At 45.8% G+C, this 22,498-nt stretch overlaps 1 protein-coding gene across 1 annotated transcript in view; it reads left to right on the top strand.

Moving 5' to 3' along the window:
- Nucleotides 1–9,094: 9,094 nt before the first annotated feature.
- The window catches only part of LOC119175599 (uncharacterized), an 89,993-nt gene continuing 76,589 nt past the window's right edge, over nucleotides 9,095–22,498 (top strand). The window contains exon 1 of the mRNA XM_037426501.2: nucleotides 9,095–9,140. Within this exon, the coding sequence (XP_037282398.2) occupies nucleotides 9,125–9,140 (16 nt within the window). The 5' untranslated portion in view covers nucleotides 9,095–9,124. The remainder of the gene's footprint in view (nucleotides 9,141–22,498) is intronic.

Genomic DNA, 22,498 nt, shown 5'->3' with positions numbered 1-22,498 from the left:
GATTGCAATTGAACCACTTAGAATGAAATTTTCTCGTCCCGCTTGGCTCATTCGCAAACTGTGTGACGAATCCAGCTATAGTTTTATAGTCTTACCTGAATCGAGCTGGACAGCGATCGAGAGTGGCCGTGTGACGCCCGCGTTACGGGTGGCCCTCGTATGACGCTCGTATGTTACAATCACGGCTCACGACAGTTGATGTGAATCATTGTTCAACAGCCTCGTCACGTCCAACATTCCTTTCGCTCAAGATTTAAAAACTGCATTAAATGCACATGCTTGCTACAATGCCTTGCAGATTGGAATAGTTTAACTGCTCCCTTTATCTTCAGCGTTTTGCCCGTCCGACCAATTTGGATGTATGCAGCCGACACAAGCTGCAGTATGACCAACTCTGCCTGTATAACGTATTCACTACTGCATATGTGGGTAATACAAATAGAGCAGGTTTTCAAGTGCCATGCACATATAAAAGAATTAAGCCGAACGTTTATTCCTGCCTCACTGAACACTTATTTTCCCATAGCAACACCCGCTGAACCCGTGTCGAATCACATACGCTGTACGTAGTACAATTCAACACAAAATGCAACTGCTAACACATTTATCGCGACCAACAGGCAACATGGGTCCAGTACCGAAGAAGCGCGGCGAGAACAATGGTAGCATTCGATGAAAACCAGGCTTGATCTGCCCAGATTCTCCGGAGCATCGGCGTCTTTTGCATAGTGTTGGCTTCTCCGCAGTGCGAATGAACTACCTATGACCACGTTATGACGCTCCACGAATTGGCGCGCTGCACTCTTGCTGGCGGAACGAGCGGCGCTCGGAAAACAGTGGCGCAACTCTGCTACCAAAAGGTAGCATATACAGTAACTCTAATGCATGGGAGCGCATACTATTATGAGAGACTACTAAATGACGCCTTCATGGCATGGGCGATGAATTGAAAATTCATCGCCCATGCCATGAAGGCGTCATGCCATGAAGGCTAGATTTCCCACGCATAGAGGTTCGTGGCACCTGTGACGCCAGCTGCTTTGTCCCCTCCTACACCCACCACTACTTCGTTAAAACTGGGTCTTTGGACCATCGAACCGGCTGAACCTGTTTTTTCCGAGCCTGTTCTTCCTTTAGTTTTCGCCGTTCTGACTGCCAATGCTCTACTATACTCTACATCGGACGCTCTTTTCTTCAACTTCGCTAGTGCCTCCTAGGCTGACCCAAGGCTTTCTTCCATACCCCTTGTTTTTTCTTGTTCAGTCGCCAACAAAGTCTCTAGCTCGGCGATTCTAATCAGCAGTTCACTCTGAGCAACGACCACTTTCTCCACTTTTTCCTCAATCTCACAGTGCCTACACTTGGCATCAGTATCCTCTGCATTCGCATCCGCAGAAGCATTTATTTTTAATTGCACCCCACATCCTAAACAATTTACAGTCTATTTAATCGTGTCTTTTTGACACGAATTGTCCTTATAAATTTTCCACTTGATACCCACAAAACACGGCGTATGATGAACCCTGCCCTATTCAGAAAAAGTCCATGCTCTGCTACAAAAGTTTGCATTTTTGGTGTATATGCACCTGCACCATGAGGTGGCATGAAAAAAACACACACACACAAACAAGTGAATACCTAGTGACTGACCCACCATAAAGCCATACAATAAAATAGGTGCTTTAAAAGTTTACACTGCTGCCTTATATTTTTAAAAACAGCCTCGAAACATTCAGAAACACTTATCCGCGCAGTCAATCAGGAGCCCTCAAAAAACAGGTCCATCCACCATTCCATTCTGAACTGAGCTGAACTTTGGAGCGTCACTTAGCACCGCCTGATGCCATTGTGGCGAGTTTGAGACACTGATGTTTTGCATGTTGGCGTCGCGTAGCAAGTGATGTTATTACGAGCTGGAAGCTGACCAATAGCTCTCGCATACCACCGTAGTAGCAAAGTAAGTAGAGCATCGAATTCCTTATTGGACGGTCTGACGGTCACAGGTTCGTTCCCCACCCATGGCAAGTTAACTTTTCATTGATTTTTCTGTCTAATAAATAAATCACACGCAGTGTTCCCCTTAACTCAGTTGCGCGAAAAGTCGAAGTAAAAAAGAAAAACACCTGCACACAGGATACTTTAACAATTGAAACATTATTAAAAAACAGGCATATACAAGTGGTTACGAGAACATGTACAGAAAAAAAAAAGATAAAACATGAACAGAAATATTGTAATAATGAAGCGCTTCCAGAAAAGCTACCTCAGCGGCAAGTACATAAATACGTTGTTAATAAAATAAACCTCTTTGATTTCCCGCGGTTTGCCTTGTCCCTGAATCTAGCTTTCACTACTGTATCACCAAACGACGGTGTGCAGCCGCCTTCACTACCATGCAACGATAGGTTACAGCATGGTTGTCGCTTTAGAGAAGCTTCGTTATCGATAATCCTTTTATTATTACAACGCCCCGTCTGTCCAAAATTATGCTTTCCACCCGACAGTGGAGTATCGTACACCACAGCGACGGCGTAGTTGACCTCTTTCGCCCTGTGCTTAATCTGGCAAACACCTTTGCCTTACTTCTCACCGTCGATCTCCGTCGCAACAGACATGCAAACGCTCCCGGAAATTTTGCCGGGCGAAAAGAAAACATCGCGTCCGTACCTTACTACGACACTTTTTACGCGGTGTGAGACAGAATGTAGGTACGGGATGCTGGCAAACGGCCCTTCCTTCAAGCGCCTATCGTGCAGAGATCCTCTTGTCTGCGTTTTAACGTCCTGCAGAATCCTTTCAGCCTGCCTAGCCAAATGCTCTTAGGGAAACCCAGACAGCTGAAGCCTGTCAGTTTGCTTCCCAATGCTTTCACTTATCCTGTGCAGGCAAGACTTTTTGAGCACGACCTTCAAACATGTCACCGCAACCACACTTTTTACAACATTAGAGTGCCTGGAATGAAAATCAAGGACAGACTTCTTACTTCTTGAAGCATAATTTCAATAAGTATGATACCCATCTAAAAACACCTGCAGATTCAAAGTTTAATACACTTGTCCTTAGGAAGCTCAAAGGTGAACTATACTCCTGCTCCAACATCCTTGAATATCTTCAGCACATTTACGTGCGATTGCACACATTCATTAGAATTTACCAGCAACAGATAAGTGTCCACATATCGAAACGATTTAACAACAGTACCTTCCAGGCCAAATGTAGGTCACGATTAACAGAACCCAACAATATTTTACTCAGAACAGGTGCAAAACTCGACCTAGACAGGCTCAAGCTGTATAGGTTTCCTAAGGACAATTTGACTAGACTAACTGAAAGGTTTTTCCAGGACGTTAGATCACAGACAAGATGATCTGTACATGATAAGCGCTTGAAGGAACTGCCGGTTGGCAACATCCCGTACTTACATGGTGCCTAACACTATTTCAAGAAAGTCGGAGAAAGGTACGGTTGCACTGTTTTCTTTTCGGCCGGCAACCGTTTCGGCAGCGTTTAAGCGTCTGCTGCGAGGATGATCCATGATGAGAAGCAAGGCAAGGGTGTTTGCCAGGTCAAGCACAGGGCCATACAGGCCTCTAATGTTACGTGCCCTAGAAAGAAGTGCCATAAAAAATATCTTGCATGCGAAGCATTTCTTAGCGCACTTCGGAGAATTTAACCCTATATATCTATCTATCTAGACGGCTGCGGTATTTCGTGTTTCTGGCTTTTACGATATTGGTATGTGTACCAAAATTGATTGATTGATTGATTGATATGTGGGGTTTAACGTCCCAAAACCACTACATGAATATGAGAGACGTATAGTGGTGGGTTCTGGAAATTTTGGCCACCTGGGGTTCTTCAACGTGCACCCAAATGTGAGCACACGGGCCCACAGCATTTCCGCCTCCGTCGAAAATGCAGCCACTGCAGCCGGGATTCGATCCCGCAACCTGCGGGTCAGCAGCCGAGTGCGTTAGCCACTAGACCACCGCAGCGGGGCATCTGTACCAAAATTGGTTTGGCATAACATGACGATATGACGAGCATAAGGAACAAGCGATAACATGAAAATTATGGCATGAATGTCATAAATGTCATGATTTACATTTCCTGGTCTTGCTGCTCGTGCGCTCGTTTCGTTCACATAACAAGGCAAAACTGGTATGGTATGACATCACTGCATGGCGAGCATAAGTGGCAGACCCTAACGTGGAAATCCTGACTTGCATGTCATGTAAGTCATAACTACGCGCCACAATGGTGCACTCGTGGTCATTTCGCTGGTTTCACATATACCAAATTTAGTGTTACGTGACGTGAATGAAAGAAGAAGGTATATGACTGGTGTGAACATGATAATGATCATGTGTGCGTCATGTAAGAACATTGCAACATACTACGCTCATGATGCACTCGGAGCAGTTTCGCTAACTTCACATATACCAAATTTGGTAGTACGTGACGTGAATGGACGACGAAGGTCAAAGACACGTCCAACATGATAATCATGGCATGCATGTCATGTAAAACGTGACGATATACCACGCTCACAGCGCGTTCCCAGCGCGTTCGACATTGTTCTGCATGACCCCATACTAAATGCTCTTGAAGACTATAGAGTTGGTGGCCGCTTGCATCAATGGATAGCCAGCTATCTTCAAGAACGAACTATATTCATGTCTACTACTGACGGTGACACAAATAAGCATCCCGTCTTTCGTGGCGTGCTTCAAGGCGGAGTCCTGAGCCCAACATTATTTATATCGTACTTGTTGGCTTCGTTAAAAAGCTCGTTAAATTAGGAGGCAAAATCTCGGTGTTTGTTTACGCAGATGACATTTGCATTTGACCATGAGTCTAACACATTTGCAAGTAAAAAAGAAACTACAACTTGCGGTATTGACAACGTCTGCATACCTCTATACCTGCGGACTTCAACTGTCACCGACGAAAAGTGCAACCCTGCCATTTACGAGAAAATTCATGGCTTTCTAACCCATAGCGATCGATGGGAACATAATACCTTCAGTAACTCATCACAGGTTCTTCGGAGTTATCATCGATCGTGATTTGTCTTGGTCGAAGCATATCTCATCGCCAAGAAAAAAACTAGACAGCTTTGTCCAGGTCATTTGCCATATGTCTGGAAAATCATGGGGACTATCAAAATCATCTCTTCTGCAGCTACACCAGGCACTTTTTATTACATACTTTCGCTGCAGTGCTCCTGTTCTCTCCCGTGCTCGCACATCTGCTGTACGTACACTCGAGGGAGCTCAGGCACGTGCCCCAAGAATTTGCCAAGGGTACCTCGATGCACTTCTGCATGGGGCACTATTGCAGAACCACGTGCTTGTCCCGCTCGTGTTTATCTTCAACACGAACCACTACGAGTACATCTGAGGCTACTAACAAGGCATCGAGACCTTCCACTGGCAGACACTTTTAACACATGACCAAATGCTGCATATTCAGAAGCCTTTATGTCGCACCGAGATCTGCTGCCTTCAAATTATGCACCACATGTTATCTCCGACATACAACTCTGGACAATTCCTAAGCCGATCGGGCGACTTTCGATCCCAGGAATAACAAACAAGTCGAAAATACCAACTGTAGGTCCTGAGTATTTCACTTTGTCGTACATTGACTATATGTACGAATATACAGTACAGATTTTTGCAGATGGCTCTGTCATGCAGACCTTCTCGGCAGCAGCTTTTTCTGTGCTGCAAATGGAAATCACTCAACGCTTCAAAATAGCACAATGGACATCATCTACTGCCACCGAGCTGACCGGCATACGACAATCTGCGATATACATTTTACAGCAGATTCCAGCAAAACTGACATTATTTTGCGACTCCAAGCCGGCAGTTCAGCTAATTAGAAACTACATGAAACAAGACACTGCATACAGTCCTCTGGTGTGTGACATATTGAATATGTTCGATAAGGCATTTCAATACAGACATACCATTGCAACGCAATGGATTCCCAGTCGTTGTGGCATAGCTGGGGATGAACAAGCTGATGCCGAAGCGAAAATGGTGCACACTAGTGGCGAAGTGATATCAATTCACTTTTCCCGATATGACATCAACGCCTTGCTGTCTAAAGGTATAAAGACGTCGATGCAAGGACTATGGAATGATCCAAATCATCGCCACAAGAGCATTTACAGGCTTGACTCTTGTCGTGCTTTTCGCCTTCCATTCCGATAAAGAAGAGACCAAGAAACGCTACTACATATATTACGGCTGGGTGTTGCATACACGCGACTATACTTATGGATGATTGGCCAAGAGCAAAATCCTAACTGCAACTTATGTAACACGCCAGAAACTATTAATCACATCCTGTTGTGTGGCCCTTTGTGCGCAGTTGAAAGACAATCTTTTAAGTGCCTCACAGATGACCTAGACTGCCGAAATTTTACAGAAGAGAAACTTTTGGGTGCTTGGGAACGTGTGGAATACGCCCAACGCATTTTAAAGGGCCTGCTGGCATTTCTAAGAAGGCAAGTTTAGATTCCCGTCTTCAGAGAATCTGCTAATGTAGAAACTTTTGTGCGTGTACTACACCTAACGAGATATTGTGTGCAGTGACTTATTGTGCAATACCGCAATCACCCCTCATCATATACTCCTCTTTTTTTCCTTTTTCCCCTTACACCCGTGAGGAGTAGCAAGGCGAAAACCCGCTTTCAAGGACGACCTCTCCTCCTTCTCATCATTAAACACGTTCTTCTTCCTTCTTGCACATATACTAAAGGTATCATGTGACGTGAATAGACGACGAAGATACTAAATTAAATGACGCGTCCACACATGATAATCATGATATGTGCGTCATGTAAAACATGACTACATGCTTCGTTCATAGCGCACCCACGGCGATTTCATTAGCTTGACATATACGAAATTTGGTATTTCGTGACGTGAATGAATGACGATCACCAATTCCAGGCGCAAACATAATAATCATGATATGGAAGCGATGTACGGCATAACTATGCCTGCCTTGTAGCGTTAGGCTGATTTGAATGTGAGATGTCTGCCTTCCTCATTCGTGCTTCACATATCATCGATTCCCACTGTTTCTGTTGCATTGTTAAATGAAAGACCACATTGGTCTATTTTATCATGCGGCGGTCTTGATACTATATACTCGTTTAGTAGAATATAGCCGGTATACATATAATATTAAAATTGATAAATTTAACCAGTGCATTAAACATTGAGCAGTATACCTTATATACAAAAAGCCTGTGTATAAGTGTGTCTCAAGTAAACACATATGTCTAGTCTGGGCCACTGCGCAGAAAAGCGGATCACAGCCACAGAGTGAGAAATACGGGACACGCTACGATGTTAAAATATATTTGAAGTATTTCAAGTGAAGTGACTTGCGAGAGGCCAAAAACCTAATGAATAAATTATGCTGTACGAAGAGAATCATCTTATGAACATTTGCAGGTTATATCTATCAGAAGAATGCAGTGAAATATTTGTTACACAATTATGCCTAAAACAAATAAGGGCCACAGCAAATCAACTACGCCTTTTTACTAAATCAGAGCTACGAAACGTCCATTAAAATTTTTGGGAAGCATGTAAAAGTACGTGACTTGAAGATCATTTATAAATATGTGTAGTGCCCTCAAGAACAACTTCGTTTGAGTACCCCACAACAGCAGAATTCACGGTGTAATTTTGGCATGTAAAGCACCAGAGATTTGCATAACCGTGTCTGTTTCAGAAAGAAGTTACAACCTTGACCCCCGACTCGAGGAAATTTATTTGTTGAAATAAGCTGTCATGAGTGTTTAGACTTTCTGCCGTGAAAATCAAGTGTTCATGATTGAATGGGTACTTTGAAAAATACATTTGCAGTTACAGCAAATAACGTAATAAAATGCGATGCATACGCACCACTGAAGGTGCGCTTGTCGTAAGTCTGACTCATATATTGACTTGAGTGGTGGACTATTTCATGTGCTGGCAAACATGCTAATAATTTCATGTCTCCTGCCATCAATTGCTTAACTTCGTGCTATTTTGCAGGTCTGAACTTGTTTACAGTTTTCTAAGAGATCAATGAAAGTGAATAAAACTGTTTATGCCGTCTCTATAAGCACCCTTGCGGCATGTTTGTGAAATAAAACTATTTATCAATTGTTGTATTGCTCAGATAGAGAACTGTTTTGTCCTGAAGAATATTTTTGATACCTTCACAGAAGACAGGCATATATCTTTACGGGACAATCTACACTTTATAGTGAACCAACACAACTTGCTACGAGACATAAACATCTTGTCACGCGACAAACATACGGTTTTTTTTTTCCACAGAACCAAGACAAATCAAATTCCGTTTAGAAATTTTTGCTAAGGATATTATTATCAAGAGCGTTCCCAATAAAAAAACTCGAGCTCACTGCTTAGACCAGAGGATGATGAAAGGCTGGAGGCTGGTTATCCAGATCAATTGAAAGAGAGAGATAAAAATGGAATGAAAAAGAGATTGCTTAAACTGATATTGGCATATTTTTGTAGTTATTGCAGTGATATATGTAGAGATAACTAAAAAAACCGAAAAGAGCACTAATAAGGGGATATAGTAACGTATAATTTTTTTCTTGATACATCGTAACAACTACATTCTAGATGTTCTGAGGACGCTAAGGACCTTTCACTGAGTCGACGCCAGTATGCTTTCTTGCTCCTTTCGTTGACGCTACCATCGTTGGCTTGTTGCATTCAGTGACTGCAGAACTCTTTCCTCCAGACATGATCCCACGCAGATGTAGCGGAACCTTGACCTAAAGACAATCAGTGATCAATAGTAATCCCTGCCTACTCCGCTTGAAGCTCGAGGTGCTAATTGTTTTTCAAGCATCGTCGACCAGTTCCAAGCTACGTAAATTTGGAGCGTGGAACTCTATTGATCGACACCTTCCTAAGGGAACCACAGCTCTGCCTCATCAGGGAATAAGGGATTTATAGCGAGTGTGGATTCGTATAAGCACCCATGTCGCCGCCTATATAAACGACCATCTCTAAGTATCACTCGAAACCGACGGCATCTTCAGCAATCGTGGACTCTCCTTGGAGCCGACAACATGGTTCGAAAGCCGGGTAAGGGACTTGAGTTTTTAACTCATTAAACGGATACGCTGCCGACATATCAGAACGTTAAATATGGTTGGTTGAATCCTAATAAAGCGGCAACAAGTGTCCGCTATTAGCACTGACAGGTATTGACGAAGAACCTAGAAACAGTGTAACAAGTGAAAATCATGCTATAAGTCTTTGTGCGTTCTGCGTCGACATCTTGCCACGTGGGCACGTGACGAAAGCCAAATGTTACCACATGAAATAGAACCTTATATTGCGGCTCAATCGTTAAGTTGTGCTATTGACACGAGGTGGTGGGATTGCTTTCTATCGGAGACATCCCAATGCCGAGAAGATGGAATCAAAACACAGAAAAAAAAAGCTCTCATGCATCATCTTTTAGCGCACTTTAAAGGAGTCGAAGCGGTACAAGCTGTTGCCAAGTCCCACCATAAAGCGTGCCTCATTGTCTGCGGCCCACATTACGTATTTCAAAGCATAAAAATTGGTCTTCGCATATCAAATAAATATGATGCCTCAAAGTTCGACTGATCACAATGCATCTTTATTTACCATCAAACCTATGTGCTACCTTGTTTCATGCAATGATTAATAAGCACAGAGACCAGTACTCTCCAATACAATCCTCGGTAGGAACGCTCACTGATTGGCTATGTCCACAGCCCACCATTAAAACCCACTAAATAACTAAATAACCACAAAAACCACCTGTAAGAATATTTGCTTAAGTGAGTGCTGAAACAGATCAGAAAGAATCACGCATAACAGGAAAGGTGCTTCTGCGCTCTCTTGCGTAAGATCTTAAACTAGTTGCAACCAGCCCAACAATAACTCTTTTGAAGTAAGAGTACTTGGAGGGCAGTTTTACGTGGGGAGAGCGAGATAGTGACGCGTCTTTATAAATACGTTTAATTGAGTGAAGATCTGGCAAAGAACCCGTAGTCAGGTGTCTCTAGGACGATTGATAATTATAAGACGTTCACAAGGATATGAAGAAGAAAAAAATTCCCTTTAAAAACTTGCATTCCGCGCGCCCGGAGTTTTAGCACTAAGCTTATAGGCTGCCTGCGTTACATTAAGGGATGGAAATGCATGGTTACTTGCACTTCTGGAGGGTACTAAGCGGAGTCGAAGAAGTTCACTCGGAGCACTTCTTCGACTCGGAGCACAGTGAGTACTATTCGTATTTTCACAAGAAGAATGAGATCACCGGGTGGTTTTCCTGTTCTACCAAACGCGTAAGTGGGCGGAGGATGCAATGTCTTTACGCTTCTGCCTCCAGCTGCTTTCTTCAGTCTTTTAGTACCCTCTAACAGGTCAGGGCATTGAAAGCGAACAATGCATGCGCCCCTCGGTCTTCACGGTGGTCTTCGCGTCGGCTATGCACGAAATGGCTGCATTCTGCGAAAACAATAAAGAAATCGGCCGGGCGTACTTCCTATTGAGTGTTCCGAACTATAATCACGGTATACAAAACACACTGCTAGCAAGAGCGCTTACCATAAAGCATGTCTTCAGTACAGCATCTGACGCAACGTGCGGTTGTCACCCTGGAACTGCACCACATAACTAAATAGGGTGATAGGCACTGCCGTGGCGGTCTAGTGGCTAAGGTACTCGGCTGCTGACCTGCAGGTCGGGTATCGAATGCCAACTGCGGCGGCTGCATTTTTGATGGAGGCAAAAATGCTGTAGGACCGTGTGCTCAGATTTGGGTGCACGTTAACAAACCCCAGGGGATCAAAATTTACGGTGCCCTTCTTTACGGCGTCTCTCATAATCATATGGTGGTTTTGGGGCGTTAACCTCCACATATCGTTCATCATCAAATGAACAAGAAAATAGAGGGCCAATATCAATCAGGTTTCAGCCTTCACAGGCATCGTTCATATACAACGATGAAAATGTTGCCACAAAAGTAGTCACAGCTATTTTGGACGCCAAGAATGCACGTTGCACGGCGTAGATGGCTATAGCACCAGCGTTACAAACTTCGAAAGTGAGCACTGATGTTGAAAACCACTGAAACATCTAGTATTTCGGTCCGACTCCATATTTCATTAGTAGCCTAGTATGCTCCGACGCGTTTAGATTATCTGTGCCTCGAGAGCAGGAAAGCATTGTGCTTTCCGCTGGCGCTTCTCGCTCGTCCAACGTATTCAAGACTGCGCCGAACTAAGACGCTCCCACGGTGCTTCGTCTTCGTAGTTTCCGGCCCCCCAACTTGTTGGCTGCACCATCCTTGAAACCTGGTTGTGTTGGCAACATATTACCGGCATTAAAAAAGAGAGAAAGTGTTGGTGGCATAGTGGCCAGCGTGTCGTAACTTTGCTCTCAAAAGTCGCGGATTAAGAAGTTCGATTTTCCGGATGGTATAGCATAGACAACCTTTCATTTTGATGTGGGTCCCTTTAAGGGCCAGCCTTTCAGATGCTGTCACCGTCACTGGGGTAACACCCGTAAAATCATATGAAGCATATACATCTTAGCACACGCTCATGCCAAAGAAAGGTCTTCTTCCTCTTGTTCTTCAAGCGCCATCATGATAATTACAACGAAGACAAAACTGGATAAACCTTAGCCATCTGTAGCACATTGAACGTGCGCTCACACAAAAGAGACGTCTTCTTGTTCTTGCTCTTTGAGCCCCATGATGATGACATTAGGTGCGGGGCACTCTAAATAAAACCATCTATAAAAACAGAAACAGAAACGATGAAGCAAGCTAAAAATACAGAGTGAGAAAAATAAAGGAAAAAAAAAGAAAAAAAGTGTGGATAAAGAGACAAGAAAAAGACAGAAAATCTGTACCGTGCAAAGGGTAAACCAGGGTGAAACAAAGACTACAGCCCAACTACACACTCGCTTCAGTGTGAAGCTGCCTTACTTTTCAACTGCTTGCTGTGTCAACCGTGTGCCCTTTTGATAAGGTCAGTTTCGGGACAGAAAATACGCGTGTCAATTCATGTTGGACCAGACAAAGAAACAATTTTGTGCTAAACAGGGTGTTTTTGCACCTGAATGTTATGCAACTTATGTTTATGTGAGAAATGGGTGAGAGACTGAGATACTAACGTGGCCAAAAATGTTTTTCTGTGTGGTCTTCCGGTATATCACAAGGACGTAACGTAATATAGGATAAAATAGGCTGTAGTTGCCACCAACTCAAGTGGTGTCAGCGATAGAGGATAGAAATACATCTAACAAACACATATTCTGTGTCCTCCGAGATTCCGGGAGTGCCTATCAGCAGGGTTATTCAATCATACAAGTTGCGAAACTCCCCATAAGCTTCATTTACATACTGAATCCGGACACGTCATTGGCCCCAATGTCGGGAGTGAGAAGATTGTTACGCCACCGGTTGATCTGCGCACCCACTATTCAACGAAGTATTTGTGTTTTGCCTTGCCACTCCCAGGTGGCCCGAGTCCATAGAGTTACTGTATATGCTATCTTTAGGTAGCAGAGTTGCGCCAAAATTCGCCATTCTCGGTTCAAAAGTATTGCGGGAAAGCCACTCACTCTCTTCGTAGGAGTAGGGCTCGCGGTTCGAATAACTAGCGTTCCTTTATTTTATTTTTTGTTGCTTTCTACATTTCGTAATGTTACAGGAAAAACGCGGTTGCTCCGGCCACGCCTATATACCTTGATTTCATGCTTACGTTCTTAGTACGGAATAATGAAACAAAATGCGTCGGCTCGTTGAACCATGCAGTTTCCTATACATTTATAGTTGGTCATGCATTATGTGAAGTGTGCGGACAGACGACGGTGGTTGCAAGGCCGACAGTAGCACGTTCTTGTACACGATAATCCCTTTCTCCATGACCCTGCAAGCAGCCAGCCGTTCTACCTCTGTATTTTTGTGCTCTCCGCGTTTTCTTCTGTTCCTAAGAAGTGTGGCGGTTCGGGCTAGTTGGTATGACATGACGATAGTTATAGCGAGAGAACAGAACGTGTCCCTTTGTCGTTGTTCTGTTCTCGCGCTATAACTATCGTCTTCTTCTGTTCGTCAGGTGCGCCGAGGGGGAACTGACCCTGGTACAATGAGGAGTGGGGCTCCGTCCCCGCGCCGGCGACGGAAACTTAGATCATCGCTCTACGTCACCGTCAACCCGTTTTGGAAGAGAAAACGGATCGGAAATCCTCTGCTCATACCAAAACTAGCGACGTCACGCTGACGGGACGGAACGTTTGACGGCTTAGGGAAGGAGCTTTAACCATAAATTTTCGAAAAATCGGCCCAACTGCGTGTCCGCATTTTGAAACGCCTGTTCTCAACTGGTGTGATTGAATAACTCTGCCTAATACCATTCGCTAAGCCTATTCACCTGCTGTGCGATTTAACTTCTGTGAAATATTCGCTTATTCAATGTTAAATTTGTAACTAAGGCACGTTGATCAATAGCAAAAAAGAGGAAGCCAGTTCACGACAAGTGCTTAAACCTAAAATAAAATCAACAGTGAAAACACCCAAGACTCCCCTCATAGAAAAGACACGATACACACGAACGGTTACGATCAACTGCTTTATTCCATCGGTTGTCAATGCATATTTTAGTCCAAGGCAGTCCTATTAAACGTGCGAAAACGACAGAAATATTTTAACAATAAAACAGTGATGAGATGGGTGTATTAGATACGCGAATACGAGAAACGGTAATCCGACGAATGCAGGCACAAAAAAGTATCACTATATCTTATCATAACGTGCAATGCGCAAAACTTTTAAAGCCAGCCGCACATGCGCATTCTGGCTTCTGCCTAAGATCGACGCCTGTTCGAATCACGCTTCACAACTACTGCACGAGTTCATATGCGCCATAAGGTGGGCTCCTTTATCGAGATTCTTGTTAAGTTTTCATGCATGTTCCCTTAGTCCCTGGTTGACCCATTTTCCCGTTTGACCGACGTAGGTCTTACCACATGAGAGTGGGATGGCATCAAAACCACACCTACGTCACGCGAGACGTCCTGTCGGGTTCAGCATCCTCGATATTTTGCTCACACCGCGGGTGCGGGAGCATATAGCTTCCACAGCTTGTCCTGCGCAAACAATAACACTGGGTCCAACGTTCTTCAGCCGATGGGTAATCCTAGGTACATAGGGAACCACCACAGGCCTCAACTTGTCACGTACGGCCTTTTAATCAACTCGGACAAGGTCTTCTTTATACTTTCGAGCTTATTTAGGAACAAAAATACAATTTTTAGAACTGCAGCTGGAAATCTGTGAACGACGTGTTTGTTGGTCTTATGAGACATTAGCTAAAAGGGAACTTTACCTTTTTACGCCAGTGCACTGAAAAATTCTAAAGAAAGGAATTTTAATTACTGCCATAGAATGGACTCACAGAAAATAGTGCCCTCTCACGACGCAAGAAAGCTTTAGGGAAAGCGACTTCGAGAAACCTGCTGCCGATTTGTGGCAGCAGCTTTTTCTAAGTCACTCTTGACAGCACTGGCTGAGTCTATGATATAGAAAAAAAAAATACACCCATCAGCTGAAGAAGGTTGTCGGAAGATATGATGTCCCTATGACATTGTCTGTGCCGAACAAGCTGTCGAAGCAATCTTTCCGTGCCTGCGGTGTTAACGAAGGAGGATGCCGAACCCGGCACGGTGTCTCCTACGCTGCCCGTGCCGTCGACACGTTTTTCATGCCATCTCGCTCCCATGTGGTAAGACCTACATCGGTCAAACTGGGAGATGCTTCAACAAGGCACCCAGAGAATACGAATAAAAAGTTAACAAGAACGCGGATAAAGGCGCCCATCTTGTGGCCCATATGAACTCATGGAGTAGTTGTGAAGTGTGATTTGAACAGACGTAGATTTTAGGCAGAAGCCAGAATGAGCATACGTGGCTGGATTTAAAGCTTTCTCAGTATGAAAATAGGTCGTCTTTCCATCAGCGAAACTTTTTTGACCCTGCATTTATCGAATTATTCATTCTTGTCTTCCCGTATTTGATACACCCATGTCACCATTGTTTACCATCACCGTTTACCGTGTCATCAATCATGTACCACTTGTTTAAACATTTCTGTTGTGTACGCATAGAGAGTAAGGTCACCTTGGGCTTAAATATGCATTGACAACTGACAGGATAAAGCAGTTGATAGGAAGCGCTCATATGTGTCGTGTCTTTTCTATGTGGGTAGTCTTGTGTGTTGATTGATTGGTACATGGGGTTCAATGTCTCTAAACCACCTTATGATAATGAGAGACACGGTAATGGAGGGCTCCTGAAAGTTTGAGCACCCGGGGTTCTTTAACATGCACCGAAATCTGAACACACTGGCTTACAGCATTTTCGCCTTCAACGAAAATGTAGCCGTCACAGGCGTGATTCGATCCCGCCATCTGCTGGTCAGCAGCCGAGTACCTTAGCCGCCAAACCACCGTGGTGGGGCGAAAATGTTGTGTTTGTGCTGTTGATTGTACTTCAGAAATATGTGCTACTAGGCCCATAGTTTTATTGCAGTATTTAAAGGGTTGAAAGCAGCAGCTTTTCCTGTGCTTCAAGTGGGAATCACACAACGCTTCAATATAGCACACCGAACATCATCTACTGCCGCCGAGCTGACCACCGTCTGACATGCTGCGTGCTACATTTTAGAGCAGAGTCCAGCGAAAAGGAGACTATTTTGCCACTCCAGGCCGGTACATCAGCTAAATAGAAGCTGCATGTAGTGCTCTGGTGTTTGAAATAATGAATATGTTGAATGAGGCATTTCAATTTGGACATGCCATTGTGTTGCAATGGATTCCGGGTCATTGTGGCGTAGCTGGGAACGAACAAGTTGACGCAACAGCGAAAAAGGTGCACACTATTGGCTAACTGATATCAATTCACTTTTCCCGATAAGACATCGACGCCTTGCTGTCTAACGGTATGAAAACATCTATTCAACGACTATAAAATGATCTGGATTATCACCACGAGCGAATTTACAGGCTTGACTCTGGTCGTGCTTTCATCTTCCGTTCCGACTGAGGAGAGACCAAGTGACGCTACTGCATAGACTGCTGAGCGTCATAGACAACTGAGTGCCCATATACACGGTGATACCTACGCAAGATTGGACAGGAGCAAAATCCTAGCTGCAATTTGTGTCACGTGCCAGACACTAATAATTCCATTCTATGCGTGGGCCTTCGATACGCGGTTGACAGAAAATCTCTGAAGCACCTCACAGATCACCTAGACTGCCGACCGTTTTCGGAAGAGAAGCTTTTGGGTGCTTGGGAACGTATAGGTCACGCCCAATGCAGCTTAAAGGGGTCGCTTGCCTTTCTAAGCACGACAGGTTTAGATTCCCGTCTTTAGAGCACTTGCTAATGTAGCTAATGTAGATACTTTTGTGCGTGTCCTACATCAAACGGGACTGTGTGGGCAGTGACTCATTGTGCTATATCAGGATAACCCCTCATCGTGCACTCCTCTTTTTATATCCGTCCCTTATCCCCTTACCCCCGAAGGGAGTAGCAGGCAAGAAACCCTCTTTGCAGGCCAACCTCTCCTCTGTATTTTAATTAAACGCCTTCTTCTACATGTTATTCTTCTTTAAAGGGGGGTCGAGCAGTGTTTTCCAGAAATTTTCAGCTATGCGTGAATTCGGAATTCTGGCCCTTCATTCAACACTATACCTCGACACGTTCCATCGTACGGGTGCATTAAATAGCTATAGAAGCACAATTTCGATGCCATACTCGTGCTTCTTTAAACTGTACAGCTGACGTCACTTTAGGCCAAATAAAAGTATCTGTAGTCCACAAAACATGGCGACGAAGCGATGTTTTCTGATCCATAGCTGACTGAGGTTCGTGGCAACATACCATTTTGATCGCCACGCCTTAAAGGGGTGGTGCCACCAAACTTGTGGAATGCGTGTTCTTTGCTGTGTTTCCTTCAGCTCCAAGAAGCATAATGCACGCACCAAGATTCGCGTATTTCCGCTAAATAATTCAATATTGCTCTACTTATGTGGACCATTTTCGGTTTCGGTTTCACAGTGACTAGTTGGGCAGTGACGTCGATGCATAGGTGGCTTAGCCACGTGATCACTCAAGGCTGTGACGTGCATCGTGCTGAATTTTGTCTGCTATCACACACAGGTGCCACACAAGCGCCAGAAAAACAGAGCGCCTTCACAGGTTTCGATGCGTAGCACTTAGCCAAGAAGCCGTCGAAACTCTGCGAGTAATACAGCAAGCAATGCATTGCTGGTACGTTGGGTATGCTCGTTTCGGAGATGGGTGAGGTCACTCACGTCACTACAGACCTGGTGTGACGTCGCGACAACTGCCGTTGCTTCTCCTATTCTGAAACGTCAGTGCTGCTGCGCAATCGATGGGCCTAGATCACGAGAGCGAGCATTCAGCTACAGTTTTAGAAGTGAATTGAGATATATTGTGAATTGAAATATATATATATATATATATATATATATATATATATATATATATATATATATATATATGTATAAATAGTATAACAAATATTATTATTATTATTATTATTATGAAACGGCGTTTATTGGCGTAAGTAGTACTTGCACAGCAGGTCTACTGATGCGAAAAGCGGGCGGCAGCAACCAACGCAGGAAACACAACGCTCGGGGGAACAGCTCGCGGTTGGCTCCTCTTGCTAAAGGCGTGACCCACTTCTGCACATAATCTTCTTCCTCTCTACAATACCCCGACGACGAAGACGAGCCATCCTGGCAAGTCAAGGTGACGAGATTAGGAGCGGGTCGTGATAGGGCTTGAGACGACTCACGTGGACAGTCTCACGACCAAGGCATCGCCTGTCTGTAGATGGCGTGACCAGCTCGAAGTTTGTCTGGGTCGGGGAAAATTCCATCCTTTGACACAACGTGACCAAGTATAGTAAGTTGGCGAGCCCCAAAGCGGCACTTCTTTAGGTTAAGCTGGAGGTTTGCCTTGGTAAGACACTGAAGAATGGTGCGCAGACGGTCGACGTGGGTAGGGAAATCAGGAGAAAATACGATAACATCATCGAGATAACATAAGCATATCTGCCATTTAAGGCCGCGTAAAATGCTGTCCATCATTCGCTCAAACGTTGCAGGTGAATTGCACAGACCGAATGGCATAACCGTGAATTCGTATAGGCCATCCGGCGTAACGAACGCTGTTTTGGGGCAGTCACACTCTGCCATCGAAACCTGCCAGTAACCTGAACGTAAGTCCAGCGAAGAAAAGAATTCGGCACCTTGTAGGCAATCGATAGCGTCGTCGATGCGGGGAAGAGGGTATTGATATGCCCGGGGAGGAGTTGAGGCTGCCACCCAGGATCCGGCGAAGGACGTCTCTTGCGACGCGTCTCACGAACAAGTAGAAGATGTGTTTAATTTACATATTTGCAAGAGAAGTACATTGCAACGAGAGCGCACGGACGCGCCTTTCCATCACAAGGGCCCTGAGCGCACTCGAGACGAGCGGGCCAGCGAAGTACAGAGAAAGAGAGAGCGCAGCGCACTCCTGACACGATCCTTTTATAGCCGTCCGTGCACGCGCTAGATGCCGACTGCGTCCAGCAGGCCTGCCGATGCGCGTTCCTCGCAGCGCGCCAAGAGATTTCCCGCGTTCCTGTGGAACGCGGACAGCGTATGGCAGGTACGCCGATGAGCGTCCCTTGCATGCCGGTTCCCTGTATTGCCGGTTATGACAGCTCGTCCGCCGTCCGAAGAAGTCACGTAAGGGCTGCAGTGGCGCTGCTCCCTGAAGTGGCCGTAGTCCGTCTCCGTAGGTGCAACACTGTCCACCACAACACAGAGACACTCACCGCATAGCAGGTCTTACGGTAGGCGCACCTCGACGTCGTAAAGAGGCCCAGCACATCACACGCTTGGTCACAGCATGGGACTGTCCACAGCTGTAAAGGCCCCGTCACCGCTGCCTGGTCGTCCACTGGCCGAAGGAAGCAGGAAGCCCTACCGAAAGGCCACAGTCCGCAATGGCTGGTTCGTTGTGTCCACCATGCCATGCTGTTGGACCGGTAGGCATAGCAATCTTCTGCCTGCCTTTAGCGGGGAAGACGCTCTCAAAGTGGACACCCACACTAAGAACACTCAGCTCTCCCGAGAATCACCAGGTGTAACTTGCTGCAAGGCTCGTAATTTATTGCACAACAGAAGACTACACTATGGTGGTGACCTAGTGAACTCGAACACAGAGAAAAAAAAACGCGCGCACACACGCACAAGGCTAAATAGTAGTGCTTGCGTCTGACAAAGGACTCAAAAGAATTGTACAGTTCCGCGTTTCTTTTAGCTCTTCAGCTACGGAAAACCTCGGCTCAGGCCATCGGCGTTACCGTTGTCTCTGCCTTTGCGGTACTTGAGCTCAAAGCTATGCTCCTGCGAGTGCTTTGACAGCTTCTTCCAGCTGATATCACTGCCAAAGTCAACCCGGCCCAACACACTTGTGCGCTTCACTTCGACATGCGATGCTGCAGTTGCACTTGTCCTATCAGCTCCAATGCTTGATTCACTGCCAGCAGCGTGACTTGCTACTTTTTCACTACGTTTGAGCTTGGGTATTCGCGGCAACTCTGAAATGTTGATGCGTGGTGCCAACTCAGCCAAGTCATCAGCAGTTGTCTCTACCTTCTTTCGTCGTCGGCTTGAAGATGACGGAGACCTTTCTTCAACAAGCTCACCTTCTTCACGGTCCTCATTATTGCTGTTCGTCAGCCGGTGACGCCGGTGCTTCCGATGCTGACAAATTTTTTTCTTGTGCTTTGTCTTCCGCTCCTTAAGCACTGAGCATTCACTGCCCTTTGACTCTTGTCGCCAAGGCTCCTCCTGCTCCCTGACAACAGCTTCAAGATTGTCCACCAAGCCATCTGTGCTACCAGGCTCCGATATATCCTCCATGCCATTACTGGTATCTTCAAGAAGGCCTTCTTCCGGTTCAGCCTCGGGACTTTCAATTTCCTTTGGCGAAGATGCATTGTCCTGTGTGTCTTCTTCGTCACCTTCATTGATGTCTGCGATCCCCTTTTCGTCGTTTTCTTGCCCATCTTCGCCTTCTCCTGAAACCTCTGCTGATTGCTCATCTGCTGGCACTTCTTCAGGAGAGACAGGTGCCAAGGAGTCCTCTCCACTCTCAATAGGTGATGCCCCAGGGACCACATCTTCCGTTGGCGATGCCGGCACATCAACAGGGGTAGGAGGAGATGGTGTCGCTTCTAGTGGAGATGATGGACTTTCTTCAGCAGGGGAAGACGCAGGCGCATCATGCATGAAGGAAGAGTCCTCTTCGGTAGGTGATGCTGGAGTGTCTTCTACAGGCACTGAACCTGTTTCTTCCGCTTGAGGGTTTGTCTGTAAGCTTTCTTCCTCTTCAGCTTGAGGCTGCACTTCTGGTTTTTCTTCTTCCCCCTCTTCCTCCACCCCACCCTCCTCCGCCTCATCGCCATTTCCTGCTTCATCACCACCATCATCATTTTCTTTGGCTCCATTACTTTCATCTTCACCCTGTTCACCATCACTTGAGTTTCTATCCTCGACAATTTCCAGCCCACCCTCTTCATCTGACACTTGTGATGCGCCCTCATCGTTCTCAGGGGATGGGCTCCTCACATTGTCCGTTTACAGCATGGGACCTTCCTCCTCGCTCTCTTTGTAAGGCTGCAAGAGGTCCCTCATGCTCACTCGTGCGCCTGCCTGAATCTCTGCAATTTTAAGCTGAAGCCGCAAGCGCTCAAGCTCCCTTTCTTGGCTTTCCGCTTCTTCTGTGCGCCTGACGGTTTCTCTTTCAAACATAAGGCGCTCTCGCTCTTCGACTTCTTGTGCCCTTTTCATCCTCTCCTGAATTAGCTCCCAGCACTCGGCGAGCTCCTCCGCATCCGCGCCAGAATCCTTAACTGCCTGTAATTAAAGTGGCTTTCTATGTATAGTCGCCACCTCAATCCCCAGCTCGAGGCACAACAGCACTAAATCCAGTTTCCTCAATTTGTTGAAGTCCATGGTCACCCCTTGCAGACTTCCGTTGTTCAAACTGCCGTGAAGGTACCTCTCATAAACCCAATCCTTCACAAAGCAGCAACTAATCTACCCTTTTGCATAAACACTACCATCTATTCAAAACACCTGGCAGAATCTCTACGGAAAGTGAGCACTAACCAGCATCGGTACCAGGAAAGAACACGAACCGATCCCACCACTGCCACCAGTTGATATGCCCGGGGAGGGGTTGAGGCTTTCACCCAGGATCCGGCGAAGGACTACTCTTGCGACGCGTCTCACGAACAAGTAGAAGATGCGTTTAATTTACATATTTGCAAGAGAAGTACATTGCAACGAGAGCGTACAGACGCGCCTTTCCATCACAAGGGCCCAGAGCGCACTCGAGACGAGCGGGCCAGTGAAGTCCAGAGAGAGAGAGAGAGAGAGAGAGAGCGCAGCGCACTCCCGACACGCTCCTCTTATAGCCGTCCGTGCACGTGCTAGACGCCGACTGCGTCCAGCAGGCCTGCCGGTGCGCGCTCCTCGCAGCGCGCCAAGAGATTACCCGCGTTCCTGTCCGCAACGTTCCATTCAAAGTAAAGGGTGTGTTAAAACCTGCGAGAAGTCAAGCACACTTCATGCAGAGGTAGGATTGTCTCTGAAGAGCTCCATTGAAGGAGCAATAAAACATCTAGCTAACGCCGGCGAATGCCGTAATGAAAGCTCCGATCTAGTTTCTGCCTTTTGTTTTGGGCCACTGGATGTAGCAACAGGTGCTACGTACACAGCTTTTCACGATGAATATAACTCGCCTATACAGAGAGAGGGCTTGAGTTCTCGAGAAATTGTAGATGATGCTTTCATGAGTAAACTGGAGCAAAATGCAGAAAAACTTGAAGAACAGAGAGTAGAGTTGCAGTGTAAGTCAGCTCTACGTAGTAATGAGGATAGGCACGATGACTCGGGCAGAGGGGTTCAAAGTTTTGATGAAAGAGCAAGACAAAAAGCTGAAGTGATGGAGGCTGAGCACGCAGGGAGTAATGGTCCAGCAACTCATTGTACGAGGAAGGACGCCGACTGGTGCTCTCTGGCATCTTCGGTTGAAGAGGTCGCATCTCTAAAAGTGTCTGAACGATTGTCGGCTTACGAGCTCAAGCAAGGCGTTCCCGGGAAGCATGAAGTCATTCAGACGTGGTTGTACTGGCGCACCTTGAGGCAACGCTTCCGACTGGCATACATCCATTCCAGTGTGTATGCTTGTGATTTAGAGGTTGGGCGTCTGGTGATCCGCAGCTGTAGGTTCAGACGAGCTTACGGCCGACAATTCTTCCACCGGCGTCGAATTCCTCACTCTTGTCAATTGGTTAGGGCCACT

The sequence above is a fragment of the Rhipicephalus microplus genome, chromosome X (assembly GCF_043290135.1).
Source record: "Rhipicephalus microplus isolate Deutch F79 chromosome X, USDA_Rmic, whole genome shotgun sequence".
Classification (NCBI taxonomy): Eukaryota; Metazoa; Arthropoda; class Arachnida; order Ixodida; family Ixodidae; genus Rhipicephalus; species Rhipicephalus microplus.
Note: the sequence above shows the minus strand (reverse complement) of the source record. Positions and strands in the feature narration are given on the sequence as shown.